This window comes from Coregonus lavaretus, assembly GCF_964263955.1.
Source record: "Coregonus lavaretus genome assembly, chromosome: 15".
NCBI lineage: Eukaryota > Metazoa > Chordata > Actinopteri > Salmoniformes > Salmonidae > Coregonus > Coregonus lavaretus.
The window spans coordinates 25512548-25536478 of NC_140002.1; the positions used below are offsets into that span (position 1 = coordinate 25512548).

Consider the following 23931-nt stretch of genomic DNA (forward strand, 5'->3'; position numbering starts at 1 on the left):
CTCACTCACTCACTCACTCACTCACTCACTCACTCACTCACTCACTCACTCACTCACTCACTCACTCACTCACTCACTCACTCACTCACTCACTCACTCACTCACTCACTCACTCACTCACTCACTCACTCACTCATTCCGTCCGTCCGTCTGTCCCTCTCTCTCTCACTCATTCAGTCCGTCCGTCCGTCCGTCCGTCCATCCTTCCGTCCGTCCGTCCGTCCCTCTCTCTCTCTCTCTCTCACTCACTCATTCCTTCCGTCCGTCCGTCCCTCTCACTCACTCATTCAGTCCGTCCGTCCCTATCTCACTCACTCCGTCCGTCTGTCACTCACTCTGTCCGTCCCTCTCTCTCTCTCACACACTCTGTCCGTCTCTCTCTCACACTCTGTCCGTCTCTCCCTCTCTCTGCGCCCGTCTCTCCTTCTCTCTCACTGCGTCCGTGTCTCCTTCTCTCTCACTGCGTCCGTGTCTCTCACTCTGTCCGTCCGTCTGTCCATCCGTCTCTCACTCACTCATTCTGTCCGTCTCTCTATCACCCACTCACTGTCTCGCTCACTCACTCAGTCCGTCCGTCCCACTCTCACTCATTCCGTCCGTCCCTCTCACTCACTCATTCATTCCGTCCGTTCGTCCGTCCGTCCGTCTCTCACTCCATCACTCACTCCGTCCGTCCGTCCGTCTCTCACTCCATCACTCACTCCGTCCGTCCGTCCCTCTCTCACTCACTCCGTCCGTCCGTCTCTCTCTCATTCCGTCCTCTCTCTCTCTCGCTCTCTCTCTCTCTCTCTCTCTCTCTCCCCCCCCCGTCCGTCCGTCCGTCTCTCACTCACTCTGTCCGTCTCTGTATCACCCACTCACTGTCTCTCTCTCTCACACTCCGTCCGTCCGTCTCTCTCATTCATTCAGTCCGTCCGTCCCACTCTCACTCATTCCGTCCGTCCGTCCCTCTCTCTCTCCCTCACTCATTCCGTCCGTCCGTCCGTCCCTCTCTCTCTCTCTCTCTCACTCATTCCTTCCGTCCGTCCCTCTCACTCATTCAGTCAGTCCGTCCCTATCTCACTCACTCCGTCCGTCTGTCACTCACTCTGTCCGTCCCTCTCTCTCTCACACTCTGTCCGTCTCTCTCTCTCTCTCTGTCCCTCTCTCTCTCTCTCTCTGTCCCTCTCTCTCTCTCTCTCTGTCCCTCTCTCTCTCTCCCTCTGTCCCTCTCTCTCTCTCCCTCTGTCCCTCTCTCTCTCTCCCTCTGTCCCTCTCTCTCTCTCCCTCTGTCCCTCTCACTACGTCCGTCTCTCTCTCCCTCTCACTACGTCCGTCTCTCTCTCCCTCTCACTCTGTCCGTCCCTCTCTCTCTCACACTCTGTCCGTCTCTCTCTCACACTCTGTCCGTCTCTCTCTCTCCTTCTCTCTCTCTCTCTCCCTCTCTCTCTCTCTCTCTCTCTCTCTCTCTGTCCCTCTCTCTCTGTCCCTCTCTCTCTCTCTGTCCCTCTCTCTCTCTCTCTCTCTCTGTCCCTTTCTCTCTCTCTCTCTCTGTCCCTCTCTCTCTCTCTCTCTCTCTGTCCCTTTCTCTCTCTCTCTCTCTGTCCCTCTCTCTCTCTCTCCCTCTCACTACGTCCGTCTCTCTCTCTCCCTCTCACTACGTCCGTCTCTCCTTCTCTCTCACTGCGTCCGTGTCTCTCACTCTGTCCGTCCGTCTGTCCATCCGTCTCTCACTCACTCATTCTGTCCGTCTCTCTATCACCCACTCACTGTCTCGCTCACTCACTCAGTCCGTCCGTCCCACTCTCACTCATTCCGTCCGTACCTCTCACTCACTCATTCCGTCCGTTCGTCCGTCCGTCCCTCTCACTCACTCATTCCGTCCGTGTCTCTCACTCACTCATTCAGTCAGTCCGTCCGTCCCTATCTCACTCACTCCGTCTGTCCGTCTCTCACTCCATCACTCACTCCGTCCGTCTCTCTCTCTCACACTCCGTCCATCCGTCTCTCTCTCACACTCCGTCCGTCCCACTCTCACTCATTCCGTCCGTCCGTCACTCTCTCTCTCCCTCACTCATTCCGTCCGTCCGTCCCTCTCTCTCTCCCTCACTCATTCCGTCCGTCCGTCCCTCTCTCTCTCCCTGACTCATTCCGTCCGTCCGTCCCTCTCTCTCTCCCTCACTCACTCATTCCGTCCGTCCGTCCCTCTCTCTCTCCCTCACTCACTCACTCATTCCGTCTGTCCGTCCGTCCGTCCGTCCCTCTCACTCACTCATTCATTCAGTCAGTCCGTCCGTCCCTCTCACTCACTCATTCATTCAGTCAGTCAGTCCGTCCGTGTCTCTGACTCATTCATTCAGTCAGTCCGTCCGTCCCTATCTCACTCACTCCGTCTGTCCGTCTCTCACTCCATCACTCACTCCGTCCGTCTCTCTCTCTCACACTCCGTCCATCCGTCTCTCTCTCACACTCCGTCCGTCCCACTCTCACTCATTCCGTCCGTCCGTCACTCTCTCTCTCCCTCACTCATTCCGTCCGTCCGTCCCTCTCTCTCTCCCTGACTCATTCCGTCCGTCCGTCCCTCTCTCTCTCCCTCACTCACTCATTCCGTCCGTCCGTCCCTCTCTCTCTCCCTCACTCACTCACTCATTCCGTCTGTCCGTCCGTCCGTCCGTCCCTCTCACTCACTCATTCATTCAGTCAGTCCGTCCGTCCCTCTCACTCACTCATTCATTCAGTCAGTCAGTCCGTCCGTGTCTCTGACTCATTCATTCATTCAGTCCGTCCGTCCCTATCACACACACTCTGTCCCTCTCTCACTCTCTCTCATATGCAAAACACATAGATACTGTATGCACACACACGTCTACCTCGTGTCAGAGGAAGGCCCAAAAAATTGTCAAAGACTCCAGTCACCCAAGTCATAGACTGCTCTCTCTGCTACCGCACGGCAAGTGGTACCGGAGCGCCAAGTCTAGGTCCAAAAGGCTCCTTAACAGCTTCTACCCCCAAGCCATAAGACTGCTGAACAATTCATCAAATGGCCACACGGACCAACATTTTATTTTATTTTTGATTTTATCTGAGACAGGAGTGGCAAAGCACAAAGACTTTGTCTTTCTCAGCAGAAATGAGAGGATAGAGAGAATGTGGCGAGAGACGAGAGCAGCGACTGTCTTTACCCAGAATATAAAACAGCTCATTATCTAACCGGCACCCAGCTACATCTAAGACACTGTCACACACCAGTAACTTTACCATACAGCACACACTAACATATTCACAGTACCAGCCAAGAACCTTGCCTATATGTCTATACGAGTATATGTTAGTCCAATCGTTAACGCTACACAACACACTATAGAACCAGAAAACACCCCTCACGTACAAAATACTCAATAAAGGATTAAAGACAGATAAAGGCTTTTCTATACACACACAAGTTACTTCAAATGTACTGTCACACACACATTACCGTATGTGCAGTTACAACACAGTCTGAGTACCAGTAGAATCTCCATCTCACACTTCCCCCTCTGCCCATCTCCAACACCCATAGTCAGAGAGAGAGAGAGAGAAGCGGAGCGCACTCACACACAGGAGCCTTGCCTTCCTAAGCCTGCCACTGCATACACAAGCAAAAGAGGCAGGGCTACAGAGTCTTAAAGGCCCAATGCAGCTGTTTTATATCAATATCAAATAATTTCTGGGTAACAATTAAGTACCTTACTGTAATAGATTTCCATTCAAATGGGCAAAAATAGCTTTTTAGCAAATAACTATTTATCAAGCAAGAATTTTGCTAGGACTGTCTGGGAGTGGTCTGAGTGAGGAGGGGAAAACTAAAAACTAGCTATTATTGGCAGAGAGGTTTGGAAATCTCTTTGTTATTGGTCTATTAACCAATTTACCGCATGGTGATGTCACCATGGAAAGCCAAAACTCCCGCCCTGTGTAGATTGTATTTTCAAGCAGCAACTATCAGGAAATAACACTGATCAATTTTTTCCCACACTTTTACAGTCTCAGTTTTATCAGCTGTTGTACAATATTATTTAAAACACAGTATTGACTGCACTGGCCCTTTAAAAGAGCCATAGCAGCTTCAGTACCTTCAGACACACATCTAGATCAGAACACATCTCTTATATTTATGTGTATTTTTCTTACTCTGTAAAAGCCACAAAAGTAAAAAAAAGAAAAACATTTTTTTAAAGAACGCATCTCTTTACCTTCCACGGTGACATTTGTGGTACAGTCCTTAGAGTCCTTGGGTCCCTTTACTTTGAGGTTCTGTAAGAAAATGTATGATTTGTGATTACTGGTGTATTACAGTTTTAGCAGTATAGGAATTTAGCGGTATAGGAACATGGTATAGAAGCAGGACACACACACATGCACACAGAGACACACACACGCACACAGAGACACACACACACAGCCTGATTGAAGCCGAGTTGAGCTGAGAGGACTAATGAAGAGGAATGGGGCTGCTGCAGCAGCAGACTGCAGGGCTGGAGAAACACACTGTCCCAAAACTGGACAAACACACACAACAAATATATACACAACTCCCTATATGAGTACAAATTGCAGCACTCACAAGTGATGTGCAGAGAAATGACTGTAATTTACAGCTATCTGTGTGTGTGTGTGTGAGTGTGTGAGTCTGTGTGTGTATGTGTGAGTGTGTGTGACCAGCACCTACCTCAGAGATCTTCTGGAACTGGGTGTTGGCCAGGCTGCATTTCTCTGCTGTCTCCATCGCTGTCTTGTAGTTGTCAACAAAGGCCTTGTACACCCCCAGCTGGCTGGCCTGGAGCACAGAGGAGAGGACAGAATATTAACACAGTGGCGAGAGGAAGAGGAAGAGGAGGAGGATGACAATGAAAGATGGCGTCTGGATGAAAAATAAGACTAAGTCCACTCCTAAATGAACCTTCCTTACTTTTATTCTACGGTTATAACGCCCTATAGTATACCCACGATTGGAGAAGGGTATTGGATGACGCAATTCAACTCCCTCTAAGAGGAACCCAATCAGATTGCTATATAGTGTAAAGCTATAGATTTCTATACAGTTTAAAGCTTTAGAGACAGAGAGCACCACATTTATTCCAATCCCCATTCAAATTATCCCTCCTGAGAGGCGTGAAGAACATCTATTGTGAACGAGGCAGACTAAAATGAAAACACGAAGCAGACCAAACTCTTTGTACCTTTAAAACCTGCTGTATGGAAAATATTGTGTAAAATAAATAAATGTGACTCTGGATTTTTTTTACATTTTACATTTTAGTCATTTAGCAGACGCTCTTATCCAGAGCGACTTACATGAGCAATTAGGGTTAAGTGCCTTGCTTAAGGGCACATCGACAGATTTTTCACCTAGTCGGCTCGGGGATTAGAACCAGCGACCTTTCGGTTACTGGCACAACGCTCTTGGATGACAACATGATGTTTGTTTTAAACATTAGGGCTGTTTTCCTAAAGAAGTTAAATCCTTTTCGTGTTCTGTTTCCTTTCCACGAGTCCACGTCACTAACGAGTATTGCGATATTGGTATCGTCCCGGTCCTACTAATGAAGGCAACTTGCGCAGGAAATGAATATGCATCCTTACACAGCTCTGGTGAGGGGACTGGGGAGAGCTAACGGAGATGAATTAGAACTCTCCTCTCTCCTCCTCCGACCTGTGGTGTGGTGTCTCATTACTGTTGGAGGGGAGAAGTGGAGGAACCATGAGGTCTCTGAGGACACTTCAAAGCAGAGATCAATATTCATTCCCTTCTCTCTCCCTCTCAACCTTCATCTCTGAATCTCACTATCAAACTGCATCTATATCAAGGAGATTGCAAAATGCTAACAATGATAATTAGTCTGCCAAGAGAGACTACTTAATTATATTCATTTCCACAAAAATTAACACAGTATACTGTATCTAATGTCTGAACATTTAGTTATTGCGTGGATCCACTATGTCAGCGTTCCATTCTATGGCCCATATTCCATTATGTTCCCTTGTACCCATCTTTCCCTGCACATTTGGAGAACCCTCTGACCCAATCAGTCGTCATGGCAAAGGCTGTCTTACATCATTGGCAGAAGCACTTCGACCTCTCACCAAGAGCATCACAGGTACTAGAACACCACCCTGAGACAGAGAAGAGAAGCTAGAAGAAAGAGAGAGCGGCAGATTGAAAGAATAAAAAGTAAGAAAAGAAGAGGGAGTTTGACGATTTCCATCCCTCTTTCTGCTCTCCTTTCCCTCCTCTCTCTCCTTCCCTACCTTCCTCCCCATCTTTCCTTCAATCCCTCTCTCCGTGTTCCTCTCTCCCTCTCTGTTTCTACAGTAGTGTTTCCAGTGCCAGTCTGCCCCACAAAGGGAGCAGTGGGGGGTGTGCTGTGTAATTATGACACCATCTGTACACTGTTTTGGTGGCTCCCTCACAGACAGGCCTGTCTAAACAGTTAGTTGCCATGCGACACACACAGTGATTTGTGTGTGCGCACACACACACACACACACACACACACACACACACACACACACACACACTACGGTTGAATGGCGGGAACACTGTTACCGGGATTTACCCTCCATAACCACTCCCTTTTCCCGCGATAAATAACTGCGAGAAACAGGTAAATTATAACAAATTATTTATATGAACAGCATGGCATGAAATGGAACTGTTAAATTATGTCTATGTCTAAATCTGGCTTCCCTATGGCCTCTGCATGATGAATCAACACTCAATTCCATTCAAATTGCATCCAAATGAGATAATCCTGTTCTAAATTCATATACAGTGGGGAGAACAAGTATTTGATACACTGGCGATTTTGCAGGTTTTCCTACTTACAAAGCATGTAGAGGTCTGTAATTTTTATCATAGGTACACTTCAACTGTGAGAGACGGAATCTAAAACAAAAATCCAGAAAATCACATTGTAGATTTCCTCTGTGGAGATGGGAGAACCTTCCAGAAGGGCAACCCCCTCTGCACCAATCAGGCCTTTATGGTAGAGTGGACAGACGGAAGCCACTCCTCAGTAAAAGGCACATGACAGCCCGCTTGGAGTTTTCCAAAAGGCACCTAAAGGACTCTCAGATCATGAGAAACAAGATTTCCTGGTCTGATGAAACCAAGATTGAACTCTTTGGCCTGAATGCCAAGTGTCATGTCTGGAGGAAACCTGGCACCATCCCTACGGTGAAGCACGGTGGTGGTAGCATCATGCTGTGGGGATGTTTTTCAGCAACAGGGACTGGGAGATTAGTCAGGATCGAGGGAAAGCTGAACGGAGCAAAGTACAGTGAGATCCTTGAGGAAAACCTGTCCAGAGCACTCAGGACCTCAGACTGGGGCGAAGGTTCACCTTCCAACAGGACAACGACCCGAAGCACACAGCCAAGACAACGCAGGAGTGGCTTCGGGACAAGTCTCTGAATGTCCTTGAGTGGCCCAGCCAGAACCCGGACATGAACCCGATCCAACATCTCTGGAGAGACCTGAAAAAAGCTGTGCAGCAACACTATAATATAATATGCCATTTAGCAGACGCTTTTATCCAAAGCGACTTACAGTCTTGTGTGCATACATTTTTACCTATGGGTGGTCCCAGGGATCGAACCCACTACCCTGGCGTTACAAGCGCCATGCTCTACCAATTGAGCTACAGAGGACCTGAAAATAGCTGTGCAGCGACACTACCCATCCAACCTGACAGAGCTGGAGTGGATCTGCAGAGAAGAATGGGGAGAAACTCCCCAAGTACAGGTGTGCCAAGCTTGTAGCATCACACCCAAGAAGACTCAAGGCTGTAATCGCTGCCAAAGGTGCTTCAAGAAAGAAACTGAGTAAAGGGTCTGAATACTTATGTAAATTGGATAGCATCGGGTTTCAATTTTCATGCTGATCAAAGCTCTAATCAAATCCAGACATATTTATATGCTTTATAATGCTTTTGAATGACACTTACGGTTTTGGCGGGAAATTCCAGGTTAGAAAAGTGATTTATTCTCGGGATGGCCAGTCTGAGATATGGCTTTTTCAGCTGTGCTAACATAATTGCAAAAGGGTTTTCTAATGATCAATTAGCCTTTTAAAATGATAAACTTGGATTAGCAAACACAACGTGCCACTGGAACACAGGACTGAAGGTTGCTGATAATGGGCCTCTGTACGCCTATGTAGATATTCCATTAAAAATCAGCCGTTTCCAGCTACAATAGCCATTTACAACATTAACAATGTCTATACTGTATTTCTGATCAATTTGATGTTAACCTAATCATACAGTTACGTAAGTATAATGCACATTACACATTTTTCTATCCAATTTAAAATAGAGGTTAAAACGTTGCTTCTACTGACACAACATTACAGTCACATAAATGCACAGAACACCATACTAAGTGGAACATTGTACTAACTCCTAATCACATCAGTCTATGCTCTGTCACAGAGTGTTGTTGTATCACATGGGGAGCCCTAACTCATTTAGACCTTCCTTATGAGGGACAGAACACTCCTAACCCAATCAGATTAAACGGAAGCCTTCCCTTACCCAATCAGAATCAACGGCACCACCCTCCACCCTCTGGGGATTAATGAGCAGAGTAATCCAGGAAAGAGACTGGGCCTAATGTGAGATATTACATCCCATTAACACTCACTTACTGACACTACACTGTCTGCTTACTGAGAGGGAATAGGGGGGTGGAGAGGGAGAGGGATAGAAAGAGAGACTGGGAGGGAGAAGACAGAGGAGAGAAGGAGATGAGGAAGAGGAGGAGGAAGAAGGGACAGAGAGAGCGAGAGAGAGAGGAGGAGGGAGGGACACTTAAAATCCCCTTAATTGGGTCGAGTCAAGCCCCTACAGTCCATGAACATTCAAACCTCAGAAATTATGCACCAATGCGCTCATGTGTACCAGCCTGTTAGAGAGACAGTAGTTTGAAAGGGTTTAAAAGGACAGCTCCAGATCCCCTTCATCGTCAACAGAGCACAACGCCCCCTGAGAGAGAGAAGCGAAGAGATAGAGGAGTAGGAGCAGACTAGGGACTAATGGCTAGGCGGAACCTGGTCTAATTGAATGTTTATTCTATAGAGGGGTATAGACTGTAGATTGAACAGAAGCAGAGTTTGAACACACAGATGGAGGTGATACCACATGTGAAATCTACACTGTTACAATGTCCACCATATCTACGTTTGCTTCATTTTACTGCCACAAGGTGAATACTCCCAATAAAATCACTGTTTTGAGTGTAACTAGACTAAGTTGTCCTCCAACTTACTGTTCTTCAATCCTTCTTGGGACTCATGGGGTGCAGGTTTGTACTCCAACCCAGTACTACTAAGGTTGCATTTAGACAGGCAGCCCAATTCTGATCTTTTCTTCACTAATTGGTCCTTTGACCAATCAGATCTTCTCTAAAACATAGTTGATGTGAAAAGATCTGATGTGATTGGTCAAAATATAAAAATTAGTGGAAAAATATATCAGAATTGGGCTGCCTGTGTGCACGCAGCCTAACACACCTAATTCACTAAATCAACTAAATCAAGGGCTTGATGAGTTGATAGATTGATTGGTTGATTTAATTGATTGATTGACTGACTGGTTGATTGGCAGACTTACCAGTTTCTTGAAGAGGTGTCCGACTGCGACCTTCTCATCCCACTGCTTTATGTGAGGGAGGAGGGCGTCGTAGAACTCCTTGTGGATCTCAAAGATGTCCTGGATCTTATAGAAGATGGTCTCTACCTGCTGTATGGTCAGCACCGGCTGGGACGTGGTGGCTGTGGCCTTCAGGGGCCGCATGGGCTGCACACACACACACACACATTCAGAAGAGAGTTAGTATATGTGTATGTCTGTACCGGTATGTGTGTATACATGCACTGACACTTTCAACACATAAACATTAATTATCCTGGGCGGTGGTCAGCAGTGTAGTCCTTTATTGACATTAGGGCGCTGCAGCATGACCAAAGACCTGAGAATAGAGGATAGGAGAGCTGAGCTGTTCATTTTAGCACTGAGGGAAACACAGCTCTTCCATCCTATCATCTCTTCCATCTGCTAAATCCTTCTCCCTCCGATCTGCTGATTCTGCCTCCTCAACCCTCCTCTCCTCCCTTTCTGCATCTTTTGACTCTCTATGTCCCCTATCCTCCCGGCCGGCTCGGTCCTCCACTCCTGCTCCGTGGCTTGACGACTCATTGCGAGCTCACAGAACAGGGCTCCGGGCAGCCGAGCGGAAATGGAGGAAAACTAGACTCCCTGCCGACCTGTCATCTTTTCACTCCCTCCTCTCTATATTTTCTTCCTCTGTTTCTGCTGCTAAAGCCACTCTCTACCACTCTAAATTTCAAGCCTCTGCCTCTAACCCTAGGAAGCTCTTTGCCACCTTCTCCTCCCTGCTGAATCCTCCTCCTCCTCCCCCTCCCTCCTCCCTCTCTGTGGATGACTTCGTCAACCATTTTGAAAAGAAGGTTGATGACATCTGATCCTCATTTATTAAGTCAAATGACACCGCTGGTCCTGCTCACACTGCCCTACCCTATGCTTTGACTTCTTTCTCCCCTCTCTCTCCAGATGAAATCTTGCGACTTGTAACGGCCGGCCGCCCAACAACCTGCCAGCTTGACCCTATCCCCTCCTCTCTTCTCCAGACCATTTCCGGAGACCTTCTCCCTTACCTCACATCGCTCATCAACTCATCCTTGACCGCTGGCTATGTCCCTTCCGTCTTCAAGAGAGCGAGAGTTGCACCCCTCCTCAAAAAACCTACACTCGATCCCTCAGATGTCAACAACTACAGACCTGTATCCCTTCTTTCTTTTCTCTCCAAAACTCTTGAGCGCGCCGTCTCTAGCCAACTCTCCTGCTATCTCTCTCAGAATTACCTTCTTGATCCAAACCAGTCAGGTTTCAAGACTGGTCATTCAACTGAGACTGCTCTTCTCTGTGTCACGGAGGCTCTCCGCACTGCTAAGGCTAACTCTCTCTCCTCTGCTCTTATCCTTCTAGACCTATCTGCTGCCTTTAATACTGTGAACCATCGGATCCTCCTCTCCACTCTCTTCGAGTTGGGCATCTCCGGCGCTGCTCACTCTTGGATTGCGTCCTACCTGACAGGTCGCTCCTACCAGGTGGCGTGGCGAGAATCTGTCTCCGCACCAAGTTCTCTCACCACTGGTGTCCCCCAGGGCTCAGTTCTAGGCCCTCTCCTATTCTCTCTATACACCAAGTCACTTGGCTCTGTCATATCCTCACATGGTCTCTCCTATCATTGCTACGCAGACGACACACAATTATTTTTCTTCTGATAACCAGGTGGCGAATCGCATCTCTGCATGTCTGGCAGACATATCAGTGTGGATGTCGGATCACCACCTCAAGCTGAACCTTGGCGTGACCCTGGACAACACCCTGTCGTTCTCCGCTAACATCAAAGCGGTGACCCGATCCTGCAGGTTCATGCTCTACAACATTCACAGAGTTAGACCCTACCTTACACAGAAAGCGGCACAGGTCCTAATCCAGGCACTTGTCATCTCCCGTCTGGATTACTGCAACTCGCTGTTGGCTGGGCTCCCTGCCTGTGCCATTAAACCCCTACAACTTATCCAGAACGCTGCAGCCCATCTGGTGTTCAACCTTCCCAAGTTCTCTCATGTCACCCCGCTCCTCCGCACACTCCACTGGCTTCCAGTTGAAGCTCGCATCTACTACAAAACCATGGTGCTTGCCTACAGAGCTGTGAGGGGAATGGCACCTCCTTACCTTCAGGCTCTGATCAGACCCTACACCCAAACGAGGGCACTACGTTCATCCACCTCTGGCTTGCTAGCCCCCCTACATCTATGGAAGCACATTTCCAGCTCAGCCCAGTCAAAGCTATTCGCTACTCTGGCACCCCAATGGTGGAACAAGCTCCCCCACGACGCCAGGACAGCGGAGTCACTGACCACCTTCCGGAGACACTTGAAACCCTACCTCTTTAAGGAATACCTGGAATAGTATAAGAGTAATCCTTCTACCCCCCCCCCCCCCGGCTATCATAAGTTGAATGCACCAATTTGTAAGTCGCTCTGGATAAGAGCGTCTGCTAAATGACTTAAATGTTAAATGTTAAAACAGACCACGATTACAGATCAGACAAAACATCCAAAAAGGTTGGTAAAATATGTTTGTGAGCTTATGTACTACAGTGATATCACTGCTCTCCTTTTTGGATTTCCCTCAGGATATCTGAACTCTTATCTGTACTTGATAAGCCTGGGATCATCCACCTCTTCCCTCCAATCAAAACAGAATCACATCACCAGGTCAGGTCACTCATGTGTTGCTAAGGTCATCCATCTCCACATCCAGGTTGAAAATCAGTGTCATAACAATAGCGTCACTATTCAAAAATGATTAATAAGCTTACAGTATATTAGCTTCACAAATGATGATGCTATGGGCTAAATACACTTGTGTTGACTCATTAACATAACCATGAGTTATTCATAGGCTTATGCTGTGTTCAGATAGGTAACAACCATGGCAGGACGAAGCCAGACCGGATGGCATTGTTTTAATTGAGACAGAGCCGGAAGGCAGAGTGTATGTCTGGGCAGAGTGGCGCTGGTGGAGGACCAAACCAGATAAACACAACCACCATTCATCACCATCACCTCTCAACCAGGAAACGGACCCAGACCGCCGGGCCCACTGGACTTTATCAGGACACACACACACAAACACACGTGTACAAACAGCCTCAACCCTAGCACTGCAGGAAGATATAGCAATAGATTTACGGCTGGGAGGAACAGGGCTACACAGAAAGTTGAGGAGGTTGTGGAAGCAGTGGTCTTTAAAAGGTATATTGGACCCTGTTCAGTGCTTAATGCCATGGTTTTACTCATGATGTGATGTGAGCATGCTGCACTTTGAACATACATTTCTGCAGCGAGAGACAGGATGTGACATCACGCTGCAGTTGCGTCACGTTGCAGTTAAACAGTCATTGTGTTCTCTGGCTCGGGAAACGCTTGGCCTTGTCCTGTTCTAAATGTGACTGACCCCTAACCACTAATAGCACTCCTAGAGATAAGTATTGGGCTTCTTGAAAACGCATAGAGCTTTTGGAAACCCAGTCTCCCATGCGGCTCTAATTGGAGCCACTGGCCTGAGGGGCTAATGCTGTCCAGTACTGTCCCATACAGACAGCACTATTAAGAAGTGTGTGTGTCTCACCAGTAGCAGAGCCTCCAGCTGGTTGATGTAGATCTCCTCACTGGCCAGGAAGCCAGACAGAACCAGTTTCTTCATCTCCAGACCCTTCTCTATGTCCCCCTGCAGAGTGACAGAAGGAGAGCGTGAGCGAGAGCGAGAGAAGGATGTCAGTTATACATAATACTATATACAGTATGTGAAAACGGTGATGGCAGGGCATGGTGCAGGAATATGGTTAACTCTGCTGTTCAACTCTGCTAGTAAACACATTGGCAATGTCAGTATGCTCACAGCCATGTGCACAAACACTGAGTGGAGCCTGTCTCAGAGGATGGAAAGGATTAAAGTGGATTCAAGTCTTGAAGGGAATAAGCTGTATTTGGTGTGTGTAAACTGTGTACAGTATGTAGCTTGCATGACTGTATGTTAGTATTTTTACAAGAGAGGCCAATTTTATTGTGCCCTCTCCTCCCACAATGAGTCATGGGCAGGCATAGGGCAGTCGAGTCCAAGTGGAGGTGTTTGTTTTGGCCCTGAGAGACAGTGAGGGAGGAGGTAGAAAGAGAGAATGAGAGGGAGTGTGTGTGTGTGTGTGTGTGTGTGTGTGTGTGTGTGTGTGTGTGTGTGTGTGTGTGTGTGTGTGTGTGTGTGTACAAGGAGCTGGGCAGGCTGAGACACGCATTCTTAAAGTAGGATCATGAGCTCACCCTGTCTGCTGTACATCTGTCTGTTTTCCTCCTTAAAACACACAGACACCAGACCAGGGGTGCCTTTCAAAACTACACACACACTAGCCTTCAATAGGTGACACATACACCCAGAGAGCACAATGTAAGTTACAGCCCTAGACAGCTGCTTTTGTGTTTTCAAAGGGCTCGGTTCTGACAATGCAAACCAATATTACAAATCTTTGCCTATAAGCCAGTTCCTTCCCACTCAATATTTTATTTTCCACAGAATCGGCGCAATGACTACACCCCTGATCACACGCAAACACAGTTCACTTTCCTAGCAGCCACATACAAAACAGCTCGTTACATATATTATTATTTCTCGCATCCATCTACGCGCTCTCCTCCTCTTGTTTGTGGACTACAGTGCAAAACACATCAGCTGTCTGTGACCAGGCGAAAAAACCTTTCAAGCCAAACCTTCATATCATGACCACTAACCGCTACACAGAGCCTACATCGTTGTCACGTCATAGTCAACATAGCTTGTAGAACTAACACATTAGTAAACCCCTACAATCATGCAGTACAGTGTACAGTCAGCAGCAAGCAGTTACACCGGTGGGCCCCGGTGGTAATAAATGATTAAAACCAAAAGTTGAGTTGGAAGAGCTCCCTCCCTCCCTCCGCTGAGGAGCCTCCACTGGTGTACTATCTTTCTCACCATACCCATAGGACTCAAGGGTCAACTACGCCACAAAACACACAAACTAGGATAACACGCAAAGTATACTCCCTCTTTCGATAAGGTGTCCCATATGTCTCTTATAGTGCATCCACATTCCCATGGTTGACATATAGCTGCAATAAACAGGTGTGGAAGGGAACATACTGTATAAGAGCAAACAGACAAACAAATTATAGGCTATATGTAAATCATAACCTTTGATAACATCTGACAACTGTTGCAGAGGCTTTCTACTGAAAATTTCAGTCGAACTGTGTCTCTGTGTGTGTGTGTGTGTGTCTGTGTCTGTGTGTGTCTGTGTGTGTGCAGAATGAGTGGAAGTGGCTGTCTGGAGGAAGCCAAAGGGCAGACAAAGCGGGAGGTTGATTAATTATTAACAGGAGCAGATCCTTCCCATGATATCAGCAGGCAGAGCAGAGCCTGATAAGAAAAGGGCAGGAGGAAGGAGGGACATGGAGTGCACACTGTACAGTGACCTCTCCATATTAACCCCAATGACCTCACGGATCCCACTTTCTAAAACCAATGCCATCACATTGATGGGACATGGGAGGTTCCACTTCCACTGTCAAGGGCAGGAGGTCTTACTGGCTAGTAGTGGCCATCCAAAATAAAACAGACAACCACCATTACTTGTCAGGCACCAGGACCTGAGTCTTTACAGTCTCTCTCTTACCAGGTCCTACCAGGTCTCCCTTGTAAGAGATCTAATCTCAATGAGACTAACCTGGATAAATAAAGCTAAACAAAACCCCCTAGGCTCGACCATGATAACAGAGTTTCTCTATTAGTCCTGGTTGACTTTACAACAGGTTGCCAAACACACTGCTGAAGGAAACAGAGAAGACATTGGCGTCCTTTCCAGGAAATGCTGTGGCATTTCATTTGGCCATGCTTTACTAAATGGATGTAATGAAACAGATACAGCCAGGACTTACAGTAATAGTGTGGTAACGGCAGGATTTACAGCGATTTACAACACATTGCACCTCTTTACAGCGCTGAGGTGGTTTGACAGGTTTGACATTAATTAGGGCTTTTATTCTACAGACAGACAGCAGATGTGACTGAGCTACTGCAGGCTGACAGACCTGTGATGTGACGCAATACACACACACACACACACACACACACAGACAGAGACACAGTCAGCCGACTTATGTAATTCCCAGGCCCAGTGTGAAGTAGTGGTGTAACGGATTTTCCCACATTACAGGTAAACATGTCACAGCTGGTTGAGGGAAGCCGTGGGGGTCATCTCCTCCTCAACTACAGAGGGCTACTTATGGCAGACGCTGTGGAACCTCCAAGCACAACGTTGTGGATATATTCTCGTAATATATTATGTAGAAAAAACATGCCTCTGACATGGATTAAGGAATCATGTCAGCTCTATTACTGACATTTCTATCTGCAACGGTGTCCACAACGTAAACATTTACATTAGATTTCTATCAGCAACGGGGTCCACAACGGATACATTACGGTCATTTAGCAAGCGCTCTTACCCAGAGTTTGACTACTGAACATGACTCAGGAGTTTTCTAAGAAAGTTGCTTTGTTTTATGACTTCAACAACACTTAACAAAGGGTTCTGAGTTCAATGTCACAGTGGTTATTATGAGAGTCAGTATGTGTTGTATTGCATTCCCAGCCAGGTCTAAAGGTGTGACTCAGTCTCTATAGCTAAAGCAGCTGATAAGTGGATGGATAAGAACAGTGTTGCCCTGCCTTATTAGTCAGTCCACCTCAACATGTAGGAACCCACACACACCATGGGCTCCCTGTGACATACATGTCAGTCAGCATGACAGAAGTCACCGTTTCATTCTGACAGCATTAACTTCATCTCGTTCCTTCTCTTTTTCCCCTCGTTCCAGTTCTCCTCTCGTCTTCACATCTCTCTACTCTTTCCAGAGATAAATAGAATTTGACAGGCAGAGAGGAAATCTGGTTCAGAGAGCATGTCACCACCAATCACGTTTAGGTGTCAATAGGAGCTCTCTGGCCAACACACACACACACACACACACCCCAAACCCTGTTACACACACAGGCACACACAACCCTCTCACAGCGGAGGTCTGCAAACACATATACACACATACACAGCTCCAGGCCGTCATTGTAAATAAGAATTTGTTCTTAACATTGTGAAAAGACACCAATAAGACTATTCACTTGGTTATTTTTAGCCAGGCACACAGTACAGACCAAGCCTGTGTATGAGTGAGCAAGCAGTGGTGCGTTTGCAGTTTCTTCCCCCTGACAAATCTTGTTTCCCTTCCTGTTGAGAGGCAGTGGTAGGCTGATGACAAATCTGCAACGGCAGATTTAGCCAAACCCCTATGTGGTTACTTTCGGCCAAACCCCTATGTGGACAAGCCCTAATCTGATCAAAATTAGTACACTATATAGGGGATAGGATGCCATTGTGGATGCAACCCGAGACTCACCCTGAACTGCCTGTGGACAGGAGTCATCAGCATGTCTCCAGGTGTTAGTGGACTCTCCAGGTCCATGTCTCCACACTCAAACACATCCTCATCCTCCAGCACTTTGTCCAAGAAGCACAAAACCTCCTCTTCATCTTCCTCCATGGTCCTCCTCACAGGGGCTGCTCCCTCTCTTTCTCTCTCTCCTTCTCTCTCTTTAATTCTCTCCCTTCCTTCTTCAGGCGTCCCTGGGCCTGCCCAGGCACCGCAGGCCTTCCTCCAGTGCAGCAAGCCGGTCTAGTCCTTCCTTCTGGGCCCACAACCCTCCTCAGCACTGCTTGAAATACTCAACGTTCTGCTGTCTCTCTTTTTCCCTCTGTCTTTTTATTTTATTCTCTTCTTGTTGCTTATCCTTCTGTTGAGAGCCAGATAGTCTTTAGCCGGAGTTCCACATCATTCAGCTGTTCCTGGTGTTGTGTGCAGCACACTCACTCACCTCGTAACACATACAGACATGAGCAGGGCGATAGCCCCGCCTACCTCCTCCCCATCTTCCTGGTGTGTGTCAAAGTTCCGCCTCTACTTCCTCACAGAGTATACACTCCTCTCTCTCTGCCTCTTCCACTATCTGGTCTCTCATGCTTTTTCTCTGTATCCCTCGGTCTCTCTCTCTCTTTCTCGCAGTCATTCTCGCTCTCACACTCTGTCGCTCTCACACTCTCTGTCGCTCTCACACTCTCTGTCGCTCTCACACTCTCTGTCGCTCTCACACTCTCTGTCGCTCTCACACTCTCTGTCGCTCTCACACTCTCTGTCGCTCTCACACTCTCTGTCGCTCTCAGTCTCACTGTCGCTCTCAGTCTCACTGTCGCTCTCTCTCTGGATCTCAATGTACCTCTGAGCTGAGAGTGAATAGGTGCTTATAATTATAGGGAGTCCAGATGCAGTTTCCTGAATAGATACAGGTTTCTGCACAACCACAGAGTACATTTTAGTCATTTTAGCAGACGCTCTTATCCAGAGCAACTTACAGTTAAGTGAGTGCATACATTTTTCTTTTTTCATACTGGCCCCCCGTGGGAATCGAACCCACAACCCTGGCGTTGCAAGCGCCATGCTCTACCAACTGACAGAATGGCTTTGTGACCAAAGAAACATCACCAAATACAAACAGAACAGTATAATGTTTTTTGTGAGTGAAGCATCACCACATACAGCGGCTTGCGAAAGTATTCACCCCCCTTGGCATTTTTCCTATTTTGTTGCCTTACAACCTGGAATTAAAATGGATTTTTTGGGGGTTTGTATCATTTGATTTAGACAACATGCCTACCACATGCCTACCACAATATTTTTTATTGTGAAACAAACGAGAAATAAGACAAAAAAAACAGAAAACTTGAGCGTGCATAACTATTCAGGGCGGCAGGTAGCTTAGTGGTTCTAATCCCCGAGCCGACTAGGTGAAAAATCTGTCGATGTGCCCTTGAGCAAGGCACTTAACCCTAATTGCTCCTGTAAGTTGCACTGGATAAGAGCGTCTGCTAATTGACTATTTATTTTTTATTTTTTATAATATATATTCACCCCCCCAAAGTCAATACTTTGTAGAGCCACCTTTTGCAGCAATTACAGCTGCAAGTCTCTTGGGGTATGTCTCTATAAGCTTGGCACATCTAGCCACTGGGATTTTTGCCCATTCTTCAAGGCAAAACTGCTCCAGCTCCTTCAAGTTGGATGGGTTCCACTGGAGTACAGCAATATTTAAGTCATACCACAGATTCTCAATTGGATTGAGGTCTGGGCTTTGACTAGGCCATTCCAAGACATTTAAATGTTTCCCCTTAAACCACTCGAGTGTTGCTTTAGCAGTATGCTTAGGGTCATTGTCCTGCTGGAAGGTGAACCTCCGTCCCAGTCTCAAATCTCTGGAAGACTGAAACAGGTTTCCCTCAAGAATTTCCCTGTATTTAGCGCCATCCATCATTCCTTAAATTCTGACCAGTTTCTCAGTCCCTGCCAATGAAAAACATCCCCACAGCATGATGCTGCCACCACCATGCTTCACTGTGGGGATGGTGTTCTCGGGGTGATGAGAGGTGTTGGGTTTGCGCCAGACATAGCGCTTTCCTTGATGGCCAAAAAGCTGAATTTTAGTCTCATCTGACCAGAGTACCTTCTTCCATATGTTTGGGGAGAAAGGCACATGCCTTTTGGCGAACACCAAACGTGTTTGCTTATTTTTTTCTTGAAGCAATGGCTTTTTTCTGCCCACTCTTCCGTAAAGCCCAGCTCTGTGGAGTGTTCGGCTTAAAGTGGTCCTATGGACAGATACTCCAATCTCCGCTGTGGAGCTTTGCAGCTCCTTCAGGGTTATCTTTGGTATTTTTGTTGCCTCTCTGATTAATGCCCTCCTTGCCTGGTCCATGAGTTTTGGTGGGCGGCCCTCTCTTGGCAGGTTTGTTGTTGTGCCATATTCTTTCCATTTTTTAATAATGGATTTAATGGTGCTCCGTGGGACGTTCAAAGTTTCTGATATTTTTTTATAATCCAACCCTGATCTGTACTTCTCCACAACTTTGGGTGGTGCCCCTTGCTTAGTGGTGTTGCAGACTCTGGGGCCTTTCAGAACAGGTGTATATATACACTGAGATCATGTGACAGATCATGTGACACTTAAATTAAGTCCACCTGTGTGCAATCTAACTAATTATGTGACTTCTGAAGGTAATTGGTTGCACCAGATCTTATTTAGGGGCTTCATAGCAAAGAGGGTGAATACATATGCACGCACCACTTTTCTGTTATTTATTTTTTAGAATTTTTTGAAACAAGTAATTTTTTTCATTTCACTTCACCAATTTGGACTATTTTGTGTATGTCCATTACATGAAATCCAAATAAAAATTATTTTAAATTACAGGTTGTAATGCAACAAAATAGGAAAAACGCCAAGGGGGATGAATACTTTTGCAAGGCACTGTACAAAGCGTACAGTACAAGACAAATGAAAATACATGGACAATGGCAACAATTAGCAAATAAATGTCAGTTTTCCCCTAAAATACCCATGCTCCCAAATGAACAGTGGGTCAGTGACTGGACAGACAGTCACTAATAACAGGCCTGTGGAGAGGCCCTCCCTCTGTCCAATAGCAATACACACAGTCCTCCCTTAAGGCTCCATGGAGAGGGCCTCAAATAGTGTCCATGAAAAGACCTAGTCAAAGTACTAGAAGACCCTGTTAGACATCAGTGACCAGACACACCCCCAGCAAAATACAGCTATGGTCAAATCACACACTTCTGCAGTTGTCACAACAACAGAGCTTTTCTGTTAGGTGTTGTATTTACTATTTTAGAACCTCATAAACTTTCAACCTGCATTTCACAAGAGATAAGCATTTATAGCTTTTTAGTTCTGCAAATATGTAACATGCAAATAATGGAACCACATGGCTTGTTTTCACCTCTATTGACCATGACTCAAGTGTAGAGCCACATTACATTCTATTTCAAATTAATTGAGGGTATTACTTGAACAAAGAAACTGGATGTGAAACTGAAAAACACCATCTCCAGCAACCAGTCTTCATCACCCTTCAAAATAGGGAAATGGCTTCCTGCAAGTCATGGAGAAAATGTTTCCCCTTTCCTCAGAGCTCTGCAAGCCAACCAGCCAGCGGTGAACATGCTGATCATCTGACCAATGGGAGATAGGGATGGTGGTTGATGGAAGGAGAACCTTAAAGCTTCTCTTCTCGGTTTTTGATGTAGTCAAACAGGTACTATGTAATCAGATCAGATGATAAATAACCTAGCTTTGGCAGCTAGAAGTTAGTAACTAGTGCGAGTCGGCTTGGTTGCTGTGGTCTCTCTCTACCAATTAAATTCAAAGGGCTTTATTGGCATGGGACACATGTTTACATTGACAAAGCAAGTGAAATAGATAAACAAAAGTGAAATAAACAATAAAAAATGAACATTACCACCTCCTCGCGCCACTCCAATAGGGTGTGATGCAGGAATGCCCCAAATTGCGGTCCGCATGTGGGCATTCCTGCATCTGCATGAACACCCCCCTCCCCATCCCATTGGTTCCTGCCTGAACGAGCCCCCTTGAGCATCCCATTGGTTCCTGCATGAACGCCCTCCCTAGAGCATGTCATCTTCATGCTTGTGTGACACTTGATATTCTTGATGTCCCCTGATTGTCTTTTTGATTAAAATATGGGTCAAAAGGGAAATAAAAGATTTATCTGAGTTTTTCGGGGATGGGGTGGGAGAGGACACTGTCTACCGGTGTCCTAACTAGCTTGCTACCCGTGTCGCCCCGCCTCCTGTGTATCGGAGTCCTCCTAGCTAGCACACAGTGCTCTTCGCTCCCACCTGCCGAACACCTGCCCTCGTTAACAGAACCGTTTCCCTCACTCTGATCGGATCAGACCGGATGTGGAGCTTAAACAGCAAATGGACATGCAAATTAGAGGTTTTCTCAAATAAATTAATGTTTTTAAATATGGACACCCGGTTCGAACGGACCCAAGGACAACCAAACCCGGGTTTGGTTGTCCTTTGGTCCCGGTTTGGTTGTCCTTGGGTCCGTTCGAACCGGGTGTCCAAATTTAAAAACATAAATTTATTTGAGAAAACCTCTAATTTGCAGGTCCATTTGCTGTTTAAGCCCATTGCAGAAGTTACAGCAGGTCTGTTGGTGCTCTGTCGGTCTCCCACCACCAGGTGGAGATGGAGATGTATCAGTGGCCTGTACTGTACCATAGAAAAAGAAGAAACCCTAGGGTCACATAACAATGATGTAGGAGAGAGTTATGATTGCTGGCTACTCTGTTGGAACAACTGACACTGTTGTCTGACTAAAAGCTGTGGTGTCTCCTTGTTCACACTGTGGCTGTCACACATGACCTTACAGTCAGCCAGCGGCCTGTGTGGAAGAGAAAGGTCAGGACGGGGTCAGCTCCGTCCTTGCAGAGAGGGCCAGTGTGTGAGGATAAAGATACATGCACGTACCCACACAGACAGCGCTACTGACCTACTGTCACTAGTATGGTAACCCTTGGCCCCTACTCATTGAGAGAGTTTATGGTATTCCATACTGCTGGGTTAGTGTATAACCATTCAGACAGTCATTACCATTTAGCAAGCTAAAGCTAGGCCTATTTCTTGTCCCTTTGTCATACAGGTTACATACTAACCTGATAGCAAAGCTACAATATGTGTCTCAGTGCAGTTGTGAACACATTGAATTTCTCTCACAGAAGGAATAGGATGTGTTGAGAGCAAAAGCGCTGGATCTGGCAGGAGTAAGAGGAAACCCCTGCCCCAGCAACCTCTGCAATACTGTCCTTTCCTCCAGTGTGTGTGTGTGTGTGTGTGTGTGTGTGTGTGTGTGTGTGTGTCTCACCCCAGGTAGCAGGCCCTCTGAGGGGGCGGGGGAGATGGCCTCTACATCGGGGCCGCGGGCACACAGGCTGGGGGACATGGTGGGGGACTCGTCTATGAAGGGCATCGTTTCTGAACCGTCCTGACTCTTACGATCCTCTGCTGCGTCACCGTCATACCCGTCTGTGTTATAGTTGAAGTCTGGAGGAGAGATAGAGAGAGGGGTTAGTATATATAGTGCATAAGGACAGGCAATACAGACCCACATATGAGAGAGAGAGAGAGAGAGAGAGAGAGAGAGAGAGAGAGAGAGAGAGAGAGAGAGAGAGAGAGAGAGAGAGAGAGAGAGAGAGAGAGAGAGAGAGAGAGAGAGAGAGAGAGAGAGAGAGAGAGAGAGAGAGAGAGAGAGAGAGAGAGAGAGAAGGGCGTGGACTGGTAGAGCGAGCGATGGAGAGGTAGAGCGAGTGATAGAGAGGGTGGGAGAGCGAGAAAGCGAGAGAAACTGTAGTAAACAGTGCATTAAAAGGCTGGGTGATACAGCCCCATACAGTGACGCAGGCATGACCTTCGTGTAAAAGTTCCACATACACAATCAGAGGAGTTAACAGTGGTAGGACCAGTCAAGAGGAACAAAACTCACTTCTAGCCATCCATGCTTCCAAAACTGCTGACCCTGGCTTTAAAATGACAGTGAAATAGCAGCAAGGCACTGTGACTACAGTTATGAACCCTGACCAGGAAGAGAGTGGGCTGAGATGAAAGTGTAACTAAACGTCAGGCCTTGTTTGATCAGTTAAATGGGAACTAATGTGGGAAATGTGTAGGCTGGACATTAACGACATGGCAGGCTGTGTATTGTGGCAGCATCATGTTATGGGTATGCTTATCACCGGCAGGGACTGGGGACTTTGTCAGGAACAAAATAAATAGGAAATGCATCGCCGACGTTGTCCCCACAGTGAAGGTTCGCTGCTTCCCCAATCAAAAGCCCTGGATTAAGACCGAGGTTGGCGCTAAGCTAAAGGACAGGGCTCCGCACAAAGGACTATCGCAGCCAACCCCGAGGCTATGGCTACGTCCTTCACAGTCATCAAACAAGCATAAGGACAAAATAAGAACAAGGTGGAATCCTACGCCGACACGTGGCAGGGGCTACTGTCCAAAGGAAGAAGCAGCCGTGATCTACCAAACGATACCTCTCTACCAGACAAACTCAATGCATTTTATGCTTGCTTTGACAAAAACAATACATAGCCATGCATGAGGGCCCCCGCTGACCCAGGGAACTGGGTGATCTCACTCTCCGAGGCAGACGTGAGTAAGGTTTTTAAAATCAGGTCAACACTCGCATTCTCAGAGCATGCACAGAACAGCTGGCAGGCACATTTACGGTCATTTTTAACCTCTCCTTGTCCCAGTCTGTAATCCCCATGTCTCAAGCTGACCACCATCCTTCC

General features: G+C 47.0%; 1 protein-coding gene across 2 annotated transcripts in view; it reads right to left on the minus strand.

Annotated features, from left to right (window-relative positions):
- LOC311142373 (active breakpoint cluster region-related protein-like) overlaps nt 1-23931 on the minus strand; it is a 239152-nt gene that overhangs the window by 127692 nt on the left and 87529 nt on the right. For both annotated transcript variants that reach the window (XM_084178019.1, XM_084178018.1), the window contains exons 2-6: nt 22497-22675; nt 13242-13340; nt 9630-9815; nt 4688-4795; nt 4212-4272 (exon numbers count right to left, since the gene is read on the minus strand). In XM_084178019.1, the coding sequence (XP_084034145.1) occupies nt 4212-4272; nt 4688-4795; nt 9630-9815; nt 13242-13340; nt 22497-22675 (633 nt within the window). The remainder of the gene's footprint in view (nt 1-4211; nt 4273-4687; nt 4796-9629; nt 9816-13241; nt 13341-22496; nt 22676-23931) is intronic.